The sequence below is a fragment of the Exophiala mesophila genome (assembly GCF_000836275.1).
Source record: "Exophiala mesophila strain CBS 40295 unplaced genomic scaffold supercont1.1, whole genome shotgun sequence".
Classification (NCBI taxonomy): domain Eukaryota; kingdom Fungi; phylum Ascomycota; class Eurotiomycetes; order Chaetothyriales; family Herpotrichiellaceae; genus Exophiala; species Exophiala mesophila.
Window position 1 is genome coordinate 3,450,887 of NW_015622504.1, and position 17,080 is coordinate 3,467,966.

At 49.2% G+C, this 17,080-nt stretch overlaps 6 protein-coding genes across 6 annotated transcripts; 1 reads left to right on the forward strand and 5 right to left on the reverse strand.

Moving 5' to 3' along the window:
* Window positions 1-67: 67 nt before the first annotated feature.
* PV10_01104 (uncharacterized protein) lies at window positions 68-376 on the forward strand (the record flags this gene model as incomplete). Its single annotated transcript, XM_016365267.1, has 1 exon — window positions 68-376. One exon carries the CDS (start codon window positions 68-70, stop codon window positions 374-376), a length of 309 nt encoding a protein of 102 aa, XP_016228916.1.
* Window positions 377-711: 335 nt separating this feature from the next.
* On the reverse strand, window positions 712-3,747 carry PV10_01105 (uncharacterized protein). Its single transcript, XM_016365268.1, has 2 exons — window positions 3,565-3,747; window positions 712-3,507 (listed from the first exon to the last, which is right to left on the reverse strand). The coding sequence occupies exons 1-2, from the start codon at window positions 3,602-3,604 to the stop codon at window positions 761-763; spliced, it is 2,787 nt and encodes a 928-aa protein (XP_016228917.1). The 5' UTR covers window positions 3,605-3,747; the 3' UTR covers window positions 712-760.
* A 224-nt stretch (window positions 3,748-3,971) lies between these two features.
* PV10_01106 (uncharacterized protein) lies at window positions 3,972-8,310 on the reverse strand. Its single transcript, XM_016365269.1, has one exon. The coding sequence runs from the start codon at window positions 8,065-8,067 to the stop codon at window positions 4,123-4,125; it is 3,945 nt and encodes a 1,314-aa protein (XP_016228918.1). The 5' UTR covers window positions 8,068-8,310; the 3' UTR covers window positions 3,972-4,122.
* Window positions 8,311-8,551: 241 nt separating this feature from the next.
* On the reverse strand, window positions 8,552-10,615 carry PV10_01107 (uncharacterized protein). The gene is made up of 4 exons (XM_016365270.1): window positions 10,351-10,615; window positions 10,161-10,286; window positions 9,789-10,052; window positions 8,552-9,737 (listed from the first exon to the last, which is right to left on the reverse strand). Exons 1-4 carry the CDS (start codon window positions 10,459-10,461, stop codon window positions 8,724-8,726), a joined length of 1,515 nt encoding a protein of 504 aa, XP_016228919.1. The 5' UTR covers window positions 10,462-10,615; the 3' UTR covers window positions 8,552-8,723.
* A 1,354-nt stretch (window positions 10,616-11,969) lies between these two features.
* On the reverse strand, window positions 11,970-13,531 carry PV10_01108 (uncharacterized protein). The gene is made up of 2 exons (XM_016365271.1): window positions 13,511-13,531; window positions 11,970-13,455 (listed from the first exon to the last, which is right to left on the reverse strand). The coding sequence occupies exon 2, from the start codon at window positions 13,443-13,445 to the stop codon at window positions 12,012-12,014; it is 1,434 nt and encodes a 477-aa protein (XP_016228920.1). The 5' UTR covers window positions 13,446-13,455; window positions 13,511-13,531; the 3' UTR covers window positions 11,970-12,011.
* A 970-nt stretch (window positions 13,532-14,501) lies between these two features.
* On the reverse strand, window positions 14,502-15,529 carry PV10_01109 (uncharacterized protein). Its single transcript, XM_016365272.1, has one exon. It carries the CDS (start codon window positions 15,477-15,479, stop codon window positions 14,571-14,573), a length of 909 nt encoding a protein of 302 aa, XP_016228921.1. The 5' UTR covers window positions 15,480-15,529; the 3' UTR covers window positions 14,502-14,570.
* Between the last annotated feature and the right edge of the window lie 1,551 nt (window positions 15,530-17,080).

A 17,080-nucleotide genomic window follows, 5' to 3' on the forward strand; every position in this document is an offset into this window, starting at 1 on the left:
CGAGTATAAAAAGACACAGACGGTGCATGACAGTACAAATGGCGCTTGAGAAGGTTAGCACCTGTCTATGGGAACCACTTCGATGGAAGTCGACTATGCCACAAAGCAGGCTGATACCATGACTCGAATCGAGTTGCTTTGGAAACAACGACCAACGGCCACTGCCTGTGATCGCTGCGAAAGATGCAACACCTCACTAAGGCAGCGGACATACTTCGTGCTACAAACACATCATCCCGCCGAAGACTATGAAAAGGCCAGGCGGCCTCAAGAGGATGAACTAAAACAAATCTCAACTCAGACATCAGCCAAAGGGCGTCGAGTCCCCTCGCACAGATGCCATCAGTCTGAGGATCCCGCAAGAGAAGGACCCTGAGGCTGCTCATTCGCCCGCCTCGGTGGAATGTACGAATAACTTAGCCTGTTGAGATATGCTGCAAGCTTGCCTTGACGTTGATCCTGTCTCCCAACCTGACGGAGACACCATATATGGCCTGAGCATCAGAGCTAAAACATTTCGGCAAGGTATGGCCATCCCCACTCAAGATTATGCAGATGTGGTTGGAATCGGTGATCAATATTGAATTTGAGACTCAACCAACAACATCATACTGCTACATGGCAAAACATGTGGCAATAATTTGGTTAAAATCGGGTCGATGTACTATGCGTTCTCCGTGTATAATGCATACAATAGGTATTGTTATACATGACTCAAGATAGCTGCTCTAGTTATCAAGACAAGCCTTTAAGAAACGCTTCAATGCCCAATGCCACCTGCGACCCAATTATTGAACTCTGGCTGTCCCGGTTGAGGGAACAAGCCATTGTTCTGTCGATCCTGCTCATGCTGTGCATCTTGGTTCTGGCCATCCTGCTGACCTCCTGGATGCTGTATCTGGGGAGGTTGAGGCTGTTGACCCCTGCCCTGTCTCTCATTCTGTCCCTCTCTCTGCCTTGCCTGCCTGGCATAAACCAACATTGCCAACGCACCGGCTAGGCCGATGATGATCAGACTCTCGAGAAGACCATCATCGAATTCATCCCATTCATCTGCACCGTAGACATCGCCTTCAATCCTGCCTTGGCCGTTGGCGCCACCGCCTCCACCGGCTGCATGTCTGTGGCCTTGACCACGATACTCGGCATCACCACCAGGCATGCCTGGATCCTTAAATCCTAATAATTCATCCTCTTCAGCGGCCTCTCTGGCCTGAGCTTCCATTTCTCTCATATCCATTTCATCCGCGGCGTCCAAGAAGCGATTAATCCATTCGGACCAGGTCTTGGGCCGCTTACCGATTTCATCTTCGTCTTCTCGGATCGGATTGACTTTGCCGCCACTGACGCCGTTCCACCAAGACCGGGCGCGTAATTTCCACAGTGCCAAAGTGACGGGGAAGGTGGCTTCTTTGTTCATCTCCAGTGCTAGGTCATAGTACCGTTTCGCCATATGGTAGTCTTGTGTCACCGTTCCAATACCGTTTTCGTGCATCCAGCCTAAATTCCAGAGAGCTTGTGCTGAATGATGGGTTTCCGCAGCGGTCGTATAGCATTGAGCTGCTTTCTCGAGGTTGGAATTGGCATTTGGCGACAAAGCGGGGCCGGATTCTGAGTCAGATTTGTCGTTACTTGCTGTTGGTGATGGCGAGGATAGGGCAGCTGCTGCTGTGCCTGAGGAGAGATAGTAATCGCCCATTTTCAAGAGAGAGTCAACGTTGTCTTGTTTGGCAGATCGTGTAAAGTAGGTGAGAGCCAGATGTGCGTCTGTGAGAAGTTTGCTGCGAGAAGTGGATGGTCGACTTGGAGATAGGAGTGGGATACCTAGATTCAGTAGACGGGGTAACACGGATGTCTTCTTGTCAAGAAGATATGCGACGTTGGCTTGGGCCTTTTCGTAACCCTGCTCCGCTGCCATCAGCATGGGGATGAAAGCCCGCTCGTAATCGCCACGTTCAAATGCGACGTTGGCTTCGTGAAACGACGAGTGGAGAATCTCGGCCCGCTCAGCTACTACTTTGTAGTAGACACTGGCCAGGCCACAATTACGCTCTCTGCCCACGCCTTGGTTTGTTAACTCTGCCAAATAGTAATAGGCTTCCATGATGCCGGCTGAGGCGGCTAGCTCGAAATAGCGACCCGCCGTATCAATGTCTCCTTGGTCGAGGAAGAGAACCCCTAGAGCAGATTGGGCGAGAGGGAGGGATTGCTCGGCTGCTGCCTTCAGATAGCTACCAGCGTGAGGTCCATCTTTGGGTACCCCAAGTCCATCTCTGTACATCAAGCCCATGTGATATTGAGCAAAGGAATCGCCATTCGCAACACCTCGCTTCAGCCAGGTCTGCGCCTTTTCAAAATTCTGCTCTGTGCCCTCGCCACGCAGGAACATTCGGCCAATGTAGGCAGCAGCTTTGCCAGCGATGCGCTCGACTCCTTTGGGGGCCTTGGGATTGACTTTGCCATCTTTTGTCCAGTAAGCGCGAGCCACCTTCATGAATTGGCGCTGTGCTTTTCGAAAGTTGCGCTTGTATCCCCGTGGGGCGTCGTAGTAATGGGTTCCCAGGGTGAAAATGGCATTGTAATCACCCTGTCGTTCCTTCATATCCAGATAGTCCAAGACGTAGTCTACATGTGCTGCGGTGACGCTGTCTCGACCAGGAGCATTTTGTCCAGAGCTGCTCACACTGGCGCCTTCGCCGTATGACCCACCATCGATTTCCACCCAGCGGTAAGCATTTCGAGGGAGCATAGCTCCACCAGGAGGGCCAGCCATCCAGTAGTCCATGGCCTTGTCTGCAACTCGCTTATAATACGAGACGGCCGTGTTGCAGTCTTTTGAGGTGGCAATTCCAGCATGGTGTCGAAAGGCGAGGGTCATTTCCGCGCGCGTGTCTCCTTGCTCCGCTGCGAAAGTATGGTAGAGTAGAGACTTGGCCTGATCTCTTTCGACGCCACCAACACCCGTGGCATACATCAAACCAAGCATGTGCTGAGCAGTACTGTTTCCATCAAGGTCGGCCAATTTCTGATACCATTGTTGGGCTTTCCGCAAGTTTCTTGGGATCGAAAAGTTGCCATAGAAGTTCATCTCAGCCAGCAGATAAAATGCATCTGGATCATCGAAAGCAGCTGCGGTCTCTAGCGTTTCAACGCCTTTGGCCAAATCTCCCGTGATGACTGGTGTACGGTCGGTGTCTTCATCATGTCGAGTGGGCGTATTCATGAACAATACCCGGAAGATGACCTTGATATAATACCAGGTGGTGTGTAGAAACCCGGTCGGGTGGGATGAAGACACACTGTCCTTCCATGTTGGCTCGTAGTCGCGTAGGATTGACCATATCTCGTGTACAACGTCATTTCCTCCTTCTTTCCAGTAGTTCTGTCGTTGTCGTTCGTCTGGAGTGAAATTCGGAGGGAGGGGACCATCGGACTCTGATATTGGGTTGATGGCAAGGGCAGTCTGAGATTGGAAGGAGGAAAACAGAGAAAGGGACAGGAGGAGAGCTAATATGGTTGTTAGCGATAGATTCAACTTGTTTATAGAGTTGGCATGAAACTCACGGAGAACGAGCGAGATGCTAAAGGAAGGTCTGTAGGCCATATCGGCATAATCGGTGATTTTGGTCGAGAGCTGTCATGCCATCTTTAGAGGAAAGGGAGGGAAGTAAAGACAACGCCAGACAGTCGTGTAGCCTTCTCACACAGAATAGTGCGGCATCAATTGGCTATGATGTTGATGCTGTATATGTAGATGCAAGAAGTCACGAAGTCAAGAAGTGTCCAGATCCGGAGCGTTGGAGAAATGACGTCCGATGACAGCCTTGTGACTGCAGCCTTGTCACGCCTTGCATGCACAGCCTTGCGAACCCCTTAGAAATGGCAAACCCTCAACACGTGCCTTGAGCTTTCTGCACCCACGATCAAGCACTTTCAATCAAGACCAGGAACTCTCACGATACTGCGCGTCCATCTCCATTTATCTACATATGAACGTCGTTAAGCCCTATTAATACACGAGTCCTGCCATCCATCCCATCTATCTGCATCAAAATGACGCCTCATCGTTGCTACGTTGACTCAGATCGCCATCCATCATTGCCTGGCTTAGTCTTCCGTTCTTCACACATAGCTCCTCTTCTTTGTGAGCAATCTCCTCGTTCCGATCCCGGCGCCTGGATTAGGAAGGCTTGAAATCGATGCACGATTGCCGTTAGCTTGCGCATCTTTATTCGATTTTGCTGCTCCCTTCTTTGTGCTACGTTTGACTGGGCTCGAAGCGTCACTTGAGAGAGTCAGATCAATCATCTGAGACCCAGCAGGGATCTGAGATAGCCCTGGCTGTTGCTGGCTCTGAGACAACTTTAGATCTGGTTGACTAGAGGGTGCATCTGGTAGTTCGGGACTGCTTTGAGACGCCTGTTTAAGTTTTGCTTGAGAACTTCGCAGGCTTTTCCTAATAGGAGGTGGTGAAACTGGCTGTTTGTGTTCGCCTTTGATCGATAGCCTGGTTGGCCTGCCATTCAATTGGCTGGAGGTTAATGCTCGCACTGAAGGTAGTGATCGTTCACTACTGCTCCTATCATCGTCATCATCAAGGTACGAGGAATCTTGACCATCGTACCCACGCCCCCCTAAAAAAGACCTGTTGCGTGATGCGGCTTCATTATCACCATTGAGATGGCCATGACTCGGTGAGGATGACTGCGGCAAGTCCGAACGAAGGGAATATAGCCCTTGATACTCCTGACTCGGTTCTGACGCTTCAATAGCGACTGGTCTACTTCCACGTGAGCCGTACTCCGAGGAGAAGGACAAATCGACAGGAGGCTCAGCAGAGGTTCTTTGCGCATCTTGATGAGAACTACTGTTGTTCTTAGTGGCTTCAAAAGAGTCCAGCTCAATCTGTGAGATGTGGGGATAATCGACAGTTTCTTGTGTATGTACATATGGCGAGGACACGTCATCTGATGCTAGTAGCGGTTGATCATCGCGGTGATGTAGATTGAGCGATCCTTTACCGTCATTTTCCGGTGGGGACGACGGGTCATTCGTGGTGTGAGCTGGGGAAGAGGCGGATCCAAGGTTTGGGGCAGCATTGCCTTGCTTACTTGGAGGAGCGTCGACAGAGCTGTGGGATCCTTTGCGTTCAGCGGACGGGTCGACAATCGGCTCTAACAGGTCATCATCCAATGCAGAATCAAACCCTGCTTCTTTGATTATCGCAGTAATCTCGGTCCGGCGAGGTGTGTTGACAACCAAGTCTCCTTCACCAGCCGTCGGATTGACAGCGATTGAGTCGCGATCCTCATGCCCTTCACTTTCTGGGACGCAAATGAATTCGCTTTCCGTTGGCCGACTGTGATCTTGTTCATTGAGGATTTGCTGGTTGTGTCCGCTATCGGGAACTTCGATGGGTGAACTCTCAATCAGTTTTGGTGTGATCATTGCAGAGAAGTCAACTCTGCGCAGCCCGTCGTCTGACTCGTCCTTGCCATCGTCGAGTTCCATTTCGAATTTGCCCAGGACTCTCTTCCCCGTCTCCGGGTCAAACTTGATACTCGAAGCATCTTTCCAGAATTGTTTGGCAAGGCAGATTTCCAGTTCGTCTGCGTCAACTGCTGTGATCCTTCCAACTACGTAGGCAGATACTTCTGGTTGGTAGTTTGTAGACTCGTCCAGCTGGAGTTGTTTGTAAGCAACGACCGCACCTGGCCGAAGCTGACTTGGTAGAAGATCTGGAAGATTGTTAAATGTTACTGGAACCTGAATGTTGTCAACAGCGTCGGAGTGTGATTGGCTGGGATTGGCCATGGAAGAGGTCAGTCCTTCGTCATTGGCGTAGCCTAATGTTGAAACATCCGGAGCAAAGCTTTGGTTATGATCATCATCATGGTTCATCCGACTCTCATCGCGGCCGCGTGATTTGCTATTGGTAGCATCGGGCTTTTTTCCTTTCCACCACCCTTGCTGAAAAGGAAAAGGGGGCGTGCTCAACGTCATTCCCTCACGCTCACACTCAACTGCTGAGAGCGATAAACTGTTCTTCCAAGAATCATCATATTCTTCAGATGCCGCAGCCTGAAACGATCTTGTTGGGTTTGGAGGAGCATCCACTGCCTTCCTAGGCTGACTCAGGGCAGACAGCTTTTCTCTCAATGCTTGTTCGGCTGCTTTGTCTTTTGGAGTTCTCAGGCCTAGTGAGGAGAAGAGCATCCGTCGAGAGCTAGCTAGATCAAGTCGTGCGCGTCTTGGAGCAGGCGTTTCTGACTCGGGTGCAGCCACAGGAACTCCCCCGGAAACTTGTGAGTCGGATAGCTCAACAGGTTGGGCAACACCTTCTGATAGAGGCTCTTGACTTGGGGCGACTGGGGCTTCAGGTTCCTCGCCTAAATCGGCAAGTCCTTCTTTGCTATTTGCGGTTTCCTGTTGCCGTGCGACAGCTTCATCAGTCCCTGTAGAGTTCGCTTGGAGTTGTTGCTCATACTCGTGCAATGTCTGAAAATCAGCGTTTTCGGGCAGAATCCCTTGGCTTTTGAGGAGGGCCAGTCTTTTTCTCTTTTTCACTCTGGCGTTGTTCTGATGTGTTCTAGAAGATCCTTCACCGGGAGCGGAGACTGGTGCCACAGTGAGTTTATCAGTTTTTGGAGACTCTTCAGAGGCTTCCAAAGCAGTCTTAGAAGGAGCCGCTGGAGCTTGTTTTTTCCCCGAAGGTTCCGTTTCGCTCTCAGACTCTGAGGCGGAAGTTTCCTCTGAGGAGGACGTCTCATCCGAGTCAGACGTTGACTCAGATTCCGAGGTTGAATCTTGATCCTCGTTTGCAGGAGATCGCCGACCATCTGATCTTGACGCTGCCTCGTCTGATGTCTCACTGGAGTCTGACTCAGACATCTGGTCTGCTCGCGACAATGTGATGTGGTTCAGAGCACGTTGCTTGGCTTGGTGCAGAGCATCAGTTTGACTATCGCTGTCTGTCTCAGGCTCGGAATCGGAATCGGAGCCGGAATCGGAGCCAGAATCAGAATCAGAATCAGAATCAGACTGGCTGCCAGTGGAGGCTGAGGATGAGCCTGACGAGTCAGACTCTCCACCGGATGATGAAGCCGAGTCAGATTCTGATTCATCATCTTCATCCGAAGAGGTATCGTCCTCAGGTTCAACCACAGGCGAATACTCAATCCTGTAGGATTTGACAGGCGTTGAAAATCCATCAAAGACTTCATCTATGTCATCCTCACCATCATCCGAGATGTCGCGTTTTCTCTTGAGCTGTTTTCTCAGTGTGCGAAATGTGGTTTTTGAGTTGGGAGAATTTGCAAGCTCTGCTGCATCCTGGAGGAGTAGTTGAACTTCATTGGACATGTCGTCTACACTCTCTCCAAAAGCGGCGGAATCTTCCAAAGATTCGTCTGATTGTGTGTCTGCGTCATCGAAGTGTTCCCTCAAAGCGACCTGGCGATCGTTGTCGTTGTCATCTTCGTCAACAAAATCTTCATCGTCGCTCTCGTCATCATCGTCGCTTGGAATGACCACCAAGGACGTTGAATAATCATGTTGTTCCAGCGGAAGAATTCGCCTTATCTCAGGACTTTCATTAAGACCTGGTTGATCAATCTCTAGCATTCTCTTCTTTCTGGGAGGAATGACAATGCCGGGTCTGGAGATTTCCCTCAACCATTGCTTGCCAAAAGTGACTCCGTCAATTAAGTGTCTTCCATCCGCTGTGATTTGATGTCTTCCGCCGAGCCTGCGAATGCGAAGATCTTCGTTGCTAAGTGGCCGAATAATGACTTCATCGTCGTCTCTCAGGACAGCAGAGCACGGCTGGTAATGAAGGCATTCGTAGGTGGCGTCCTGGTCGACGGTGGCAGCAACCTCGACAACATAATCCTCTAGTCCCCACTCGCCGTCGGCGGATTCGAGAGGGACGATATCGTTGATGTCTAGAAGGAGATCGGCGATGGTGCTGTTGCGGGCTGCCGTGCGGGAGGCAGGCCCAGTGCCAGTGGAATGGATGATATGAACAGGAGGGAAAGAGTGACGGTGGACTTGGAGTTGAAGCCGCATGACTGAGGGTGCGACTGAGGGTGCGACTGAGGATGGAGGATGGAGGGTCGAGAGGTTTGTCGAATCAATGACGACTGGCAGTCTTTTTGCACGTCAACTGTTTGCGAGCTGACAGCTTGGCCGCCTGTCAAGGAGGGATATTACCGCATGGAGGAGGGTCTGGAGATGAAAGGACGCACGGGCATTCAGTTGTGATTTCTGGGGTGCATCAAATATTCTTCATCGACCAAAGGCGGCCGAGGCGGACGTTGGTAACTGGGTCGCACCTGCCTGCGTGATGAATGAAACAAAAATCCGCAACTTCCAACATTAGTGGCACTACTCCAGGATTGGGTACCCCGCAGACGCGTCGTGAGCCAATCAGTGACGTGACAAGGTTTTTTGCTCCAAAAGTTCTGTGGAGCATATACGGATTAGCGTCGTTCAACCTGTCAAAGCCACGTGGTGAGGGTCAGGGTGTTGTCAAGACATCAATATTGTACCGGCAAGCCTACGCAGATCCGAAAGTGATGAGTGTCTAATCGTTGAAAATTATTCAGACTAGGTTCGTAGATTTCCAGAGTTTCATTCGAATCTATGCAGACAGCAATAATCCTCAACATGTCTCTCCCTCTCTTATATCAAAAGTCGAGTGTCCACACATCGAGTCACTACCCTCACAGACCCGCGACTCTCTTCTCCAAAGCAGCAATCTTGCTTTGGACCGAACTAGCAGCAGCCGCGGCTGTATCTTTGATTGGCGTACTGCTCGAGGGTGCAGGCTTCTCAGGGGTTGGTTCCGTGGGCGCTTTGGCTGGCGCAGAGGCCTCTGGCTGTGTCTCTGTTGGCTTGTAATTTGGAGCTCCTGTTTCTAGAAACTCCAAGGCATCTTTTCGAACATCATAGGCGAAGAAAAATTGACAGATGGGTGGGCTGTGGGGCATAGAGCCGGTTGGGGGCAGGGGCCCAGAGTAATACTTTCGAATCTCTGCTTCTTGTTTGGCGTAGTTGGCAGCCGCCTGAGGTCCAGGGACCACAGGATCGGTCAGGATCTGTGTGGCAGATAGTCGTGGGAGACGGAAAGCCTCAAACTCCTGCAGACGTTGAAGCAGCTTCTCAGAAGGGGCGGCGGAAACACCACCTTCGGAGGCAGGGACATCTTTAAGGAAAACTTCAAGAGCGGCTGCGTCTTCGATGGAGGAAGAGACACCCTGTGCGTGGGTTAGAAGCATGGGATGGGAGGCATCACCAATCAAGACGACTTTGCCCTTTGTCATTTTGCTGAGAGGATCTCGCTTCATTTGAGTGTAAACCTTGACCTCAGGAGACTTGAGGAACATCTTCTTAACGGCAGGATGGAAGCCGTCAAGAACGCGCTCGAGATCTTCGTGGGTGGCGGGGAAATTCCAATCATCAATGACAATATCCTCCTCGCTGGAGGCATGCTGGCCGAGTTTTCGATGAACAGCTAGGACGTTCAAGATGGTGTTGTTTCGGCAAGGATATGTGACGGCCATGACGCCCTTGGCGGGTAGAGCTGGGGCCCAGAAACCCGGAGGCTGGTTTTTGAAGAAGAAGCTGGTCTCCTCATCGGCAAGAATGTCGTCCATGGGGATCAAGCATCGATAGGCTGTTTGACCACTTCGCTTCATGGGGATTTCGACACCGGTCACTTTGGCGTTGATGCGATCCTAAGAGGGTCAGTAGACTTAAGGGGTTTTGCGCTGGAGGGTCAAGCTCACATGTTGGCCATCAGCAATGATGACGAGATCCTTTTGGACTTTTGTGCCGTCCTTTAGAGTGATCTCACCGCTGTCGATATCGACATCGTCCACTCGCTTACCGAGTTGGATGACAGCACCAGCAGCCTCGGCCATTTCTCTCAGGTGTCTGTGCATGTCGACTCTATGGTAGAAGAACCATTTGTCGCCATATAGCTCCTCCACATTCGAGAACGACAGGGTCGGTGCCATTGGCTCCAAAGAGTCACCCTTTGGTCGACGAACCTGTGGGGCTATCAGTTGACTGGACTGATACGATCAAACAACTTGGATTGCGTTTTGAATTTTGTTGGGGCCCGAGAGTGCCGGCGAGGGAGGCGGTATATCACATACCTGGATGTTTTCAATACCTCCCGATGCTACAGGATCAAACCCCCAGCGCTTCAAGATGCGGCCACCGTTGGGGGGAATTGAGACGGCAGCGCCATTCTCATTTTTGAATTCGGAACGCTCAAAGATCTAGAGAAATAATAAAGTTAACGGGCGAAAGATTCCATGATGTCGACGAGGAGGTGGTTTATACCTCTACCTCGTGGCCGATACGTCTCAATGCGATGGCGGCAGCGAGACCAGCAACGCCAGCCCCAACAATACCGACCTTCAGGCCGCCCGCGGGGGATTCGGTGGAAGCCATGAGAGACGGGGACGAGAAGATGGCAGGTTACAACGTTGATGAACGGTAGCAAAGCACACGTTACGAGAAACCAAACAAAAGGGCGAAAAGCGACGACGATGGAGGTTGCAACAAGATTCACAGGATATGTCAGGGGCAGAACGTGCAAATTAAACGGAGAGACAAAGATGCGTGAGATGATACGACGTTGAACAAGGTGGGTTTGATTGGCCAAGCTTCGCGTGGCTCAGGTTGGTAGAGAGACGGAAGCCCCTCGGGCCACGGAGGCGTCGATTGGCCTGGGCGTAGGCGGTGATAGTGGGGGTTCGGGGGGCTACAGGGGGTGCGAGGGTGGTGGTCATTGGGTGGTGTGGTTGGCTTTTATTAGCATAAACAAGTGTTTGGGCGAGGGGGACCCGGGGCGCACTGGCAGACTGGCAGACTGGCAACTCTATCCAGCCTCAGCCGCCATCTGCCCCGCCTGACCTGACCCCTTTCACAATAATAATAATTTGTAAATAATGATAATATCAGCATGTACAAGCATATTTTTTAGTTAGTCTACCATCCTTAACGCGCAGGCACAGTTTGGAGAGAGAACAGAGTTCCAAGATTTATGGAGTACATACGGTTCGCACAAAACATGGTCTGTCAGGTGTGCCTCGTGGCATCTCGAAACGTGATTGCCATGAGATTTTGGGGTGAATTTTAGTGTTATGCACCCCCTCGACCTTCTTTCTGCCTCCTTGGCACTCTCTAAACCCCTCGGTATTTTTATTATTAGAATGCCATGATGCTCAATACCTATCTGATGTACCGTGGCTTCTTGGTTGACTTGCAAGTGGCTGATCAGTTCCTTGACCGTACCTGCCAGGCGATGTGATGTTTATACTTTGTCTCCCGGAAGGTACACACATTTGACCTCCTCGTAGCTTCCCATGCACTGATAATGACCACGTCACCTCAGATTGCACGCCTGAAAGTCATGATGACACTGTGTAGACAACCACAAAGACCATAGAAAATCAGGTTCTGTATCACCAATCAAAGTCGCTTCATGGTTCTCCTATTTACTCCGTAGTACCAGTCGAAATATCCTCAAGCCACATTCGATTACTTCATACGACCACCGACCACCGCACAAATTATTATTCTCCGTGTCACGCCATGGATCATGCCATGATGATTCCGCTGTGCAAGAGCAGTCAGGGGGACGAGGGGACTTCGCCCACGTGAGGACAGGTACCTAGGGAGTATTAATGACGCCCCCAATTTTAGGGGACGCTCTATTGTCCGCTGCTTTTGCTCCAGCTAAGTAGGGGGAAGCGCAGATACGGGTACCGAGGGTAGGTACTGTGCCAGTTGCCATCCGCTGTTAGCGCTGCTTTATTGTGCGCCCATAACTGGACTACTTAGTTTCAATGTCAGGTTACACCCAATTCAGACAGTAGCGCCATACTCTGATTCCACCAGGGATCACCATCCATAGGAAGGAGAGTATCTGTTCACAAAGGCAAAGGTTCTGACACATTGCAAACGAAACATCATCCTCATTAGTGTCAATCAAGTAATCACAACGAGTGACCGTAGCTGTGCATCGATTCTTGCATGTTCTCCCGCGCCGACTGCACCGCTTTGGAGTTCTGAGGAAGCTGGTCCAGTGCTTTGCACAATGTCGACGCCACTTGAACGTAGGCCTCATCTTCGATCGTGCCCTGCAGACACTGTCGGAGGAAAGCCTTATTCATCAGTCGAATGGCTGCAATGACATGATGAGGATAAGGATCAATGGCGACAAAGCTGATCATCAGGGACGACGTCGACAAGCTCGAATTGAATGCTTGACTCGATTCAATCTGGTTAGTGGCAATTGTATACGTGCTTTCGAGACCAAACTTCAACACATTGAAGCATTCATGTTCCGCTCCGAGGCTTGTTTCAGACAGCTGCTGCAACAGGTCAGGCCGCTTGGCAGCTTCCAGGGCATCGACCAGTATCAGAATCCCCAGGTAGTACAGCAGCACCACCACGTACCAGTTGAACCGATCAACCTGGCTCAGAAAATGTAACTGCCTTTCGCAGTTGCTGAGCAGAGGCTGGATCGTCGTCTGGAATATATCGATGGCATCGAGCAGCGCTACCCACGCGAAGTCGACCGTCGCCTCTCCAACACCCTCTCTCAGTGCTTCTTTCAGGCTTGCAATCGTCCTCCACGTGTAGATGGCGCAGATCGAGGTCGCCGATATGATTTGAGGAGCGAGACCCCCGGACACTTTAAACCCCTTCTTGCGCCACTCTTCGCTTTGATTGTGGAAGGAACTCGTCAAAAATGCCTTGGTCAGCTGCCACACCGGTTCGCCACACGCTCCTTTCAAGCCGGAGCACAGCGTCGATCGGAAGTTCAGAGTCATCGAGTCTGACGTATCCCAGGTAACTGTGGCCCAGTACGCTCGGCTTTCAAGGTTCACAAATTCTTCCGTAAGGTGGGGACTGGAACTAGATACATCATTGACGGTGGACGTGTCCGACCAAGCCGACACTTCTGAGCCATTGAACTGACAACTTCTCAACCGCTCCCGGAGTTGTTGAACTTGCAGAAATGCCGTTTGGTTGCACAACACCCCACTGATACCGTCAAGTTCTTCTTCTTGGGAAATACCCAAGGGTACAGGGCTTTGACCAAAAAGATACAAGGCCAAGACGGACCGATACGAGGGCCTATTAAGGACTTTGAGCATGTCTCTCCTTGCCGTGCGCCAGCACGCCCGGCTGATCTCATCATAAGGCAGTGACTGCCCATGGCTTTCTCTCTGAAGGATCAGTGGGAACCATCGGGAGGTGTACGCCTGCAGTGCGCTGCGAAGACATTGGTCGATCTCCTTGTGACGCTCCGATCTATGTATAGCTGTTGCAACCGTGTCGTTGGGATTGAATGATAGTTGCTGCTCCATATAGAGATCGAGATCGTGGAACAGCTTCAGTGGCGGAATACTGATGTCGCTCATTGGCTCATTGCTGTACTGATTCAGACACTTGGACTTGAGTCAGAGTCAAGTAGGAGGATACGCACACTAGAGGACATCCATTCCTGCCAACCCAGCGGGCGAAGATGACTCCAAACCCCTGAGAGAATATGGTATCCGCGCATCGTGTGAGCAAAATATCGACCAACTGGGTTCCCGAACTGGAGCTGTCGGCCAAAGATGCATCAGATTCGTGAATAAATGTTTCCGAAGGTGGCACGCTGAAAGACACTACGGTCAGCAATTCCACCACAAATGAGCCCAAAAATACAATGCATACCTTGAAGGCGCAACTTGGGAGGTTTCGTAAAGGTAAGAGCTGATAACAGAGTATTCTTGTCGATCCAAACTTGGGTTATCCTCTGCCAGATTCGACGAGTCATGAGAATCTCCATGGTTCGATACCGACGAGGGTTTGTCCTTGGAAGTGCGACGATGATTCCGTGGTATTTTTTTCATCCACTACGCCATCAACAGCGGTCAATCACGAATGATACGGCGTAGAAAGGTGCTTCTGTAGATTAAGTACTTACTTCGAATGTACACCTCCGTCTCCGCAGTGCACACCGTGAACATGATGCATTCCAGAATGACTCCCCTCCTGGCTGGTGCCCAAATTTGGAGGCATCACAGGCAACCCTAGCCTGGCGACATCCATCGCAGCTAGAGAATTGTGTTCTGCGCGAGACGGGATTGCCATGACTCCAATTGAGTGAAGCCATGGCACGGAGTTCAATCAAGATGTAATTGATATATGCGATAGCGTCGGAATGTGAAGAATTTGGAGAGTGGAAAAGTCAAGGAACTGGCCATGGTCGATTGAAATAGAGAGGGAGTCTCTCGCTTTTACTCTGGGGTACCAAGACAGGGGGGTTAAATGGGATCCCCGCAGTACCTCAGATTGTGGCCCGTGGACAGTGTTCGGGTATGCAGGGAAGCCCCTAGGCCCTGGAATGAGCGGCGTTTAACGGCTCGTGGGCGAAGCCGGTTACTTCCATCTTACGTAGGTACCATTGAACAATCAACGTTGTAACTGTCGGCTTTAATCTCTTTTCGTCTCTCACTTTGATCTTACTCAACATATACATATATCCGTCTCCGAGTCTTCTATGCTTCTGATAGGATTCCGGCTACTACTGCCCTTACACCAGCCTCATCAAGACTTCCAAGGCCCACCAGCGCATTGTCCAGATGACCTGAAAAGTCTCCTCCATAACAAGGATCAAACATGGCTACGACACAGAAACCATCCATTGCCGCTTGCTCCTCGCCGTTGGCAAGTTTGTGCAAGCTCTCCTGCATGATATCCCTGGTGTCTCGATAGTTGCAAGACCATTCCTGGCCGTCTATGTCTTTAGCATATCGAAGTAATTGATTTTGTGTTGTGACGGTTGATTGGATGTAGATCAACCGATTTGCGGTTTGCTCCTGGTTTTTGATGACACCTAATACTGCCGTTGCGACATCCTCCAGATTTGTGGCACTGAACGGAACATCCCCACCGTTGAACAATGTTGCATTGTGTTTCGAGAGATTGAGAATGAAGTCTTCTCGCAAACCCCAGTCGAGGAACAACCCGTTAGCAATCCCGGTCCACGTGAACGTCGGGTTCTTTTGAGATTTCTCTTCAAGGTATTTCTGCGTCGCAGCCTTTGGCTGACACACTGGCAACTCTCTACACAATTGGTTGAGAGAATCCATTCCAAACTCAGCGGGTATAAAGCGCCTCACCCCAGCGGCGGAGGATGCATCAATGAGCGCGTTTTGCGAGCCAATAGCCAGGGTCGCAAGACATGAAACGACCACCGTGATCCCATCCAGTGCTTGTCTCATGGAGTCAATGTCGCTGAAATCCACCTCTTTGATCTCGAGATTTCGATACTTGGCCAATTTGGCCGAATTCCCCCCAATTCGTGTAAGGACCGTCAGAGGTAGATCTGCGGAGAGCACAGCTTCGAGAACCACGATTCCTAGATTCCCAGTGGCGCCAGCCAGGGCAACCTTGGTTGGCAACATTTTGCGTACGGACAGAAGGGGCAGTAATGGTTAGGCTCATTCGACAGGACAGAAGGGAGACGTAATGATATAGAAATTGGTCTACTCGACGCTTACAAAACAAATTACACAATGTGCATAGATTGAGTGCATACTTTGTCTTGTAGTACTGTATTTTCATTAGCCATCGATAGCTTATTAATCTAGGCCTTCCGCTGAAGAGGGGATTCCTCCTCGAGAGCCACAATAATAGATGCCAGGCTCATGGTTTCGATGGCAATGCGTGCTTTGCACCAAGCAAGTGGAGAATGTTCAGGTGAAGATCGAAGTTGCTGCATGACCGGATCCGGCCTTGCAGCACTCCCCGCCGGCAACTATTATCCAACGCACCACGATCCTTAGGAAACGCACCAGGCTTAGCAGTTACATAACCCGATAATCAACGCACCGCGCTAAACACTAGATACTTATTCTACGTACTAGGACTATTTATATTGATCTTATACAACAACGAGGTAATTATCGCGTTTTTTAAATAAGTAGATATCTATTCGATAATATACTCGACTAATTTATATAGATTTTGTGAGATTTATATAAGAAATAGTAGAGTTCTTAAGAGATAAAGTAAAATTTACCCGGATTAGGGCTAATATTAATATAATACTTTCGCGCTCGCCTATATTATAATATATAACTATATTTACCTAGTATCCCTATATAAAATAACTACATCGCGTAACCTAAGCCTCGCCTATATATATATTCTCTATTAATAATCTATAATAGTAGCCTCTCACTTTATAATACTAGAACCCGCTATAGACTTATCGGATAATAATAATTTTTATAGCTATAATAAGTCCTTAACTCCCTCTACCTCTCTATTATATTTATAGCCTTAACCGATAATTTCCTATAATATAGTAGTAGATATAACTATCCCTATTATATAGCTATATATACTTACTCTAGAACCTACTAGCGATAATTAGCTAACTTTATATACTATTCTATACTTTAAAATTAAAAATATTTATAATAAATTCCTATACTAGGTTAGCCTTAATAGGGCCTTTAATACTATTTAAGAGTTTATAAAGAATAATAGGTTTATAGTAAAGAAATCTACTCGTAAAAAGACTAATAGATAGATATTAGCCTAAAAAGTACTCTATATTTATAGCGGCCGGAAGTTTCTATATAAAATATTAATACTAAATAGAAAAAGGATATTAACGAGCTTTATATTATACCTCCTATACTAATTTTAGGTTTAGATTAAATAGGAGACTCGGCGGAATCGATAGATACTCGATTTAAAGGAAATAGATTATAATTATAACCGTACGGCCGCGTTTTCTATCTACCTAGTATATCGCCGTAATACTTATAACGCTAACCCTACTATAATTTAGTAAATTAACACTAATATAGATATTAACGCTAGCCCTAAAGGAATATAGTAAATAATAACTTTATAATACCCTAACGCCTTAGTTTTAATATAAAAAATATATAATTAAAGACGTAAATACTCTACTTAGCGAGATAAAGGCCTTCCTGTAATCTAGGCGATATTATAAGGCCTAGATAGCTAGTAGGCTTATTATAAAGGTTTT

Coding starts and splice junctions, on each gene's coding strand:
- PV10_01105 (XM_016365268.1), bottom strand. CDS start 3,604: ATGGCCTACAGACCTTCCTTTAGCATCTCGCTCGTTCTCC. Junction 3,508..3,564: donor TAGCATCTCGCTCGTTCTCC/GTGAGTTTCATG, acceptor CAACCATATTAG/CTCTCCTCCTGTCCCTTTCT.
- PV10_01106 (XM_016365269.1), bottom strand. CDS start 8,067: ATGCGGCTTCAACTCCAAGTCCACCGTCACTCTTTCCCTCCTGTTCAT.
- PV10_01107 (XM_016365270.1), bottom strand. CDS start 10,461: ATGGCTTCCACCGAATCCCCCGCGGGCGGCCTGAAGGTCGGTATTGTT. Junction 10,053..10,160: donor GAGGTATTGAAAACATCCAG/GTATGTGATATA, acceptor ATAGCCCCACAG/GTTCGTCGACCAAAGGGTGA. Junction 9,738..9,788: donor TCATTGCTGATGGCCAACAT/GTGAGCTTGACC, acceptor TGACCCTCTTAG/GATCGCATCAACGCCAAAGT.
- PV10_01108 (XM_016365271.1), bottom strand. CDS start 13,445: ATGAGCGACATCAGTATTCCGCCACTGAAGCTGTTCCACGATCTCGAT.
- PV10_01109 (XM_016365272.1), bottom strand. CDS start 15,479: ATGTTGCCAACCAAGGTTGCCCTGGCTGGCGCCACTGGGAATCTAGGA.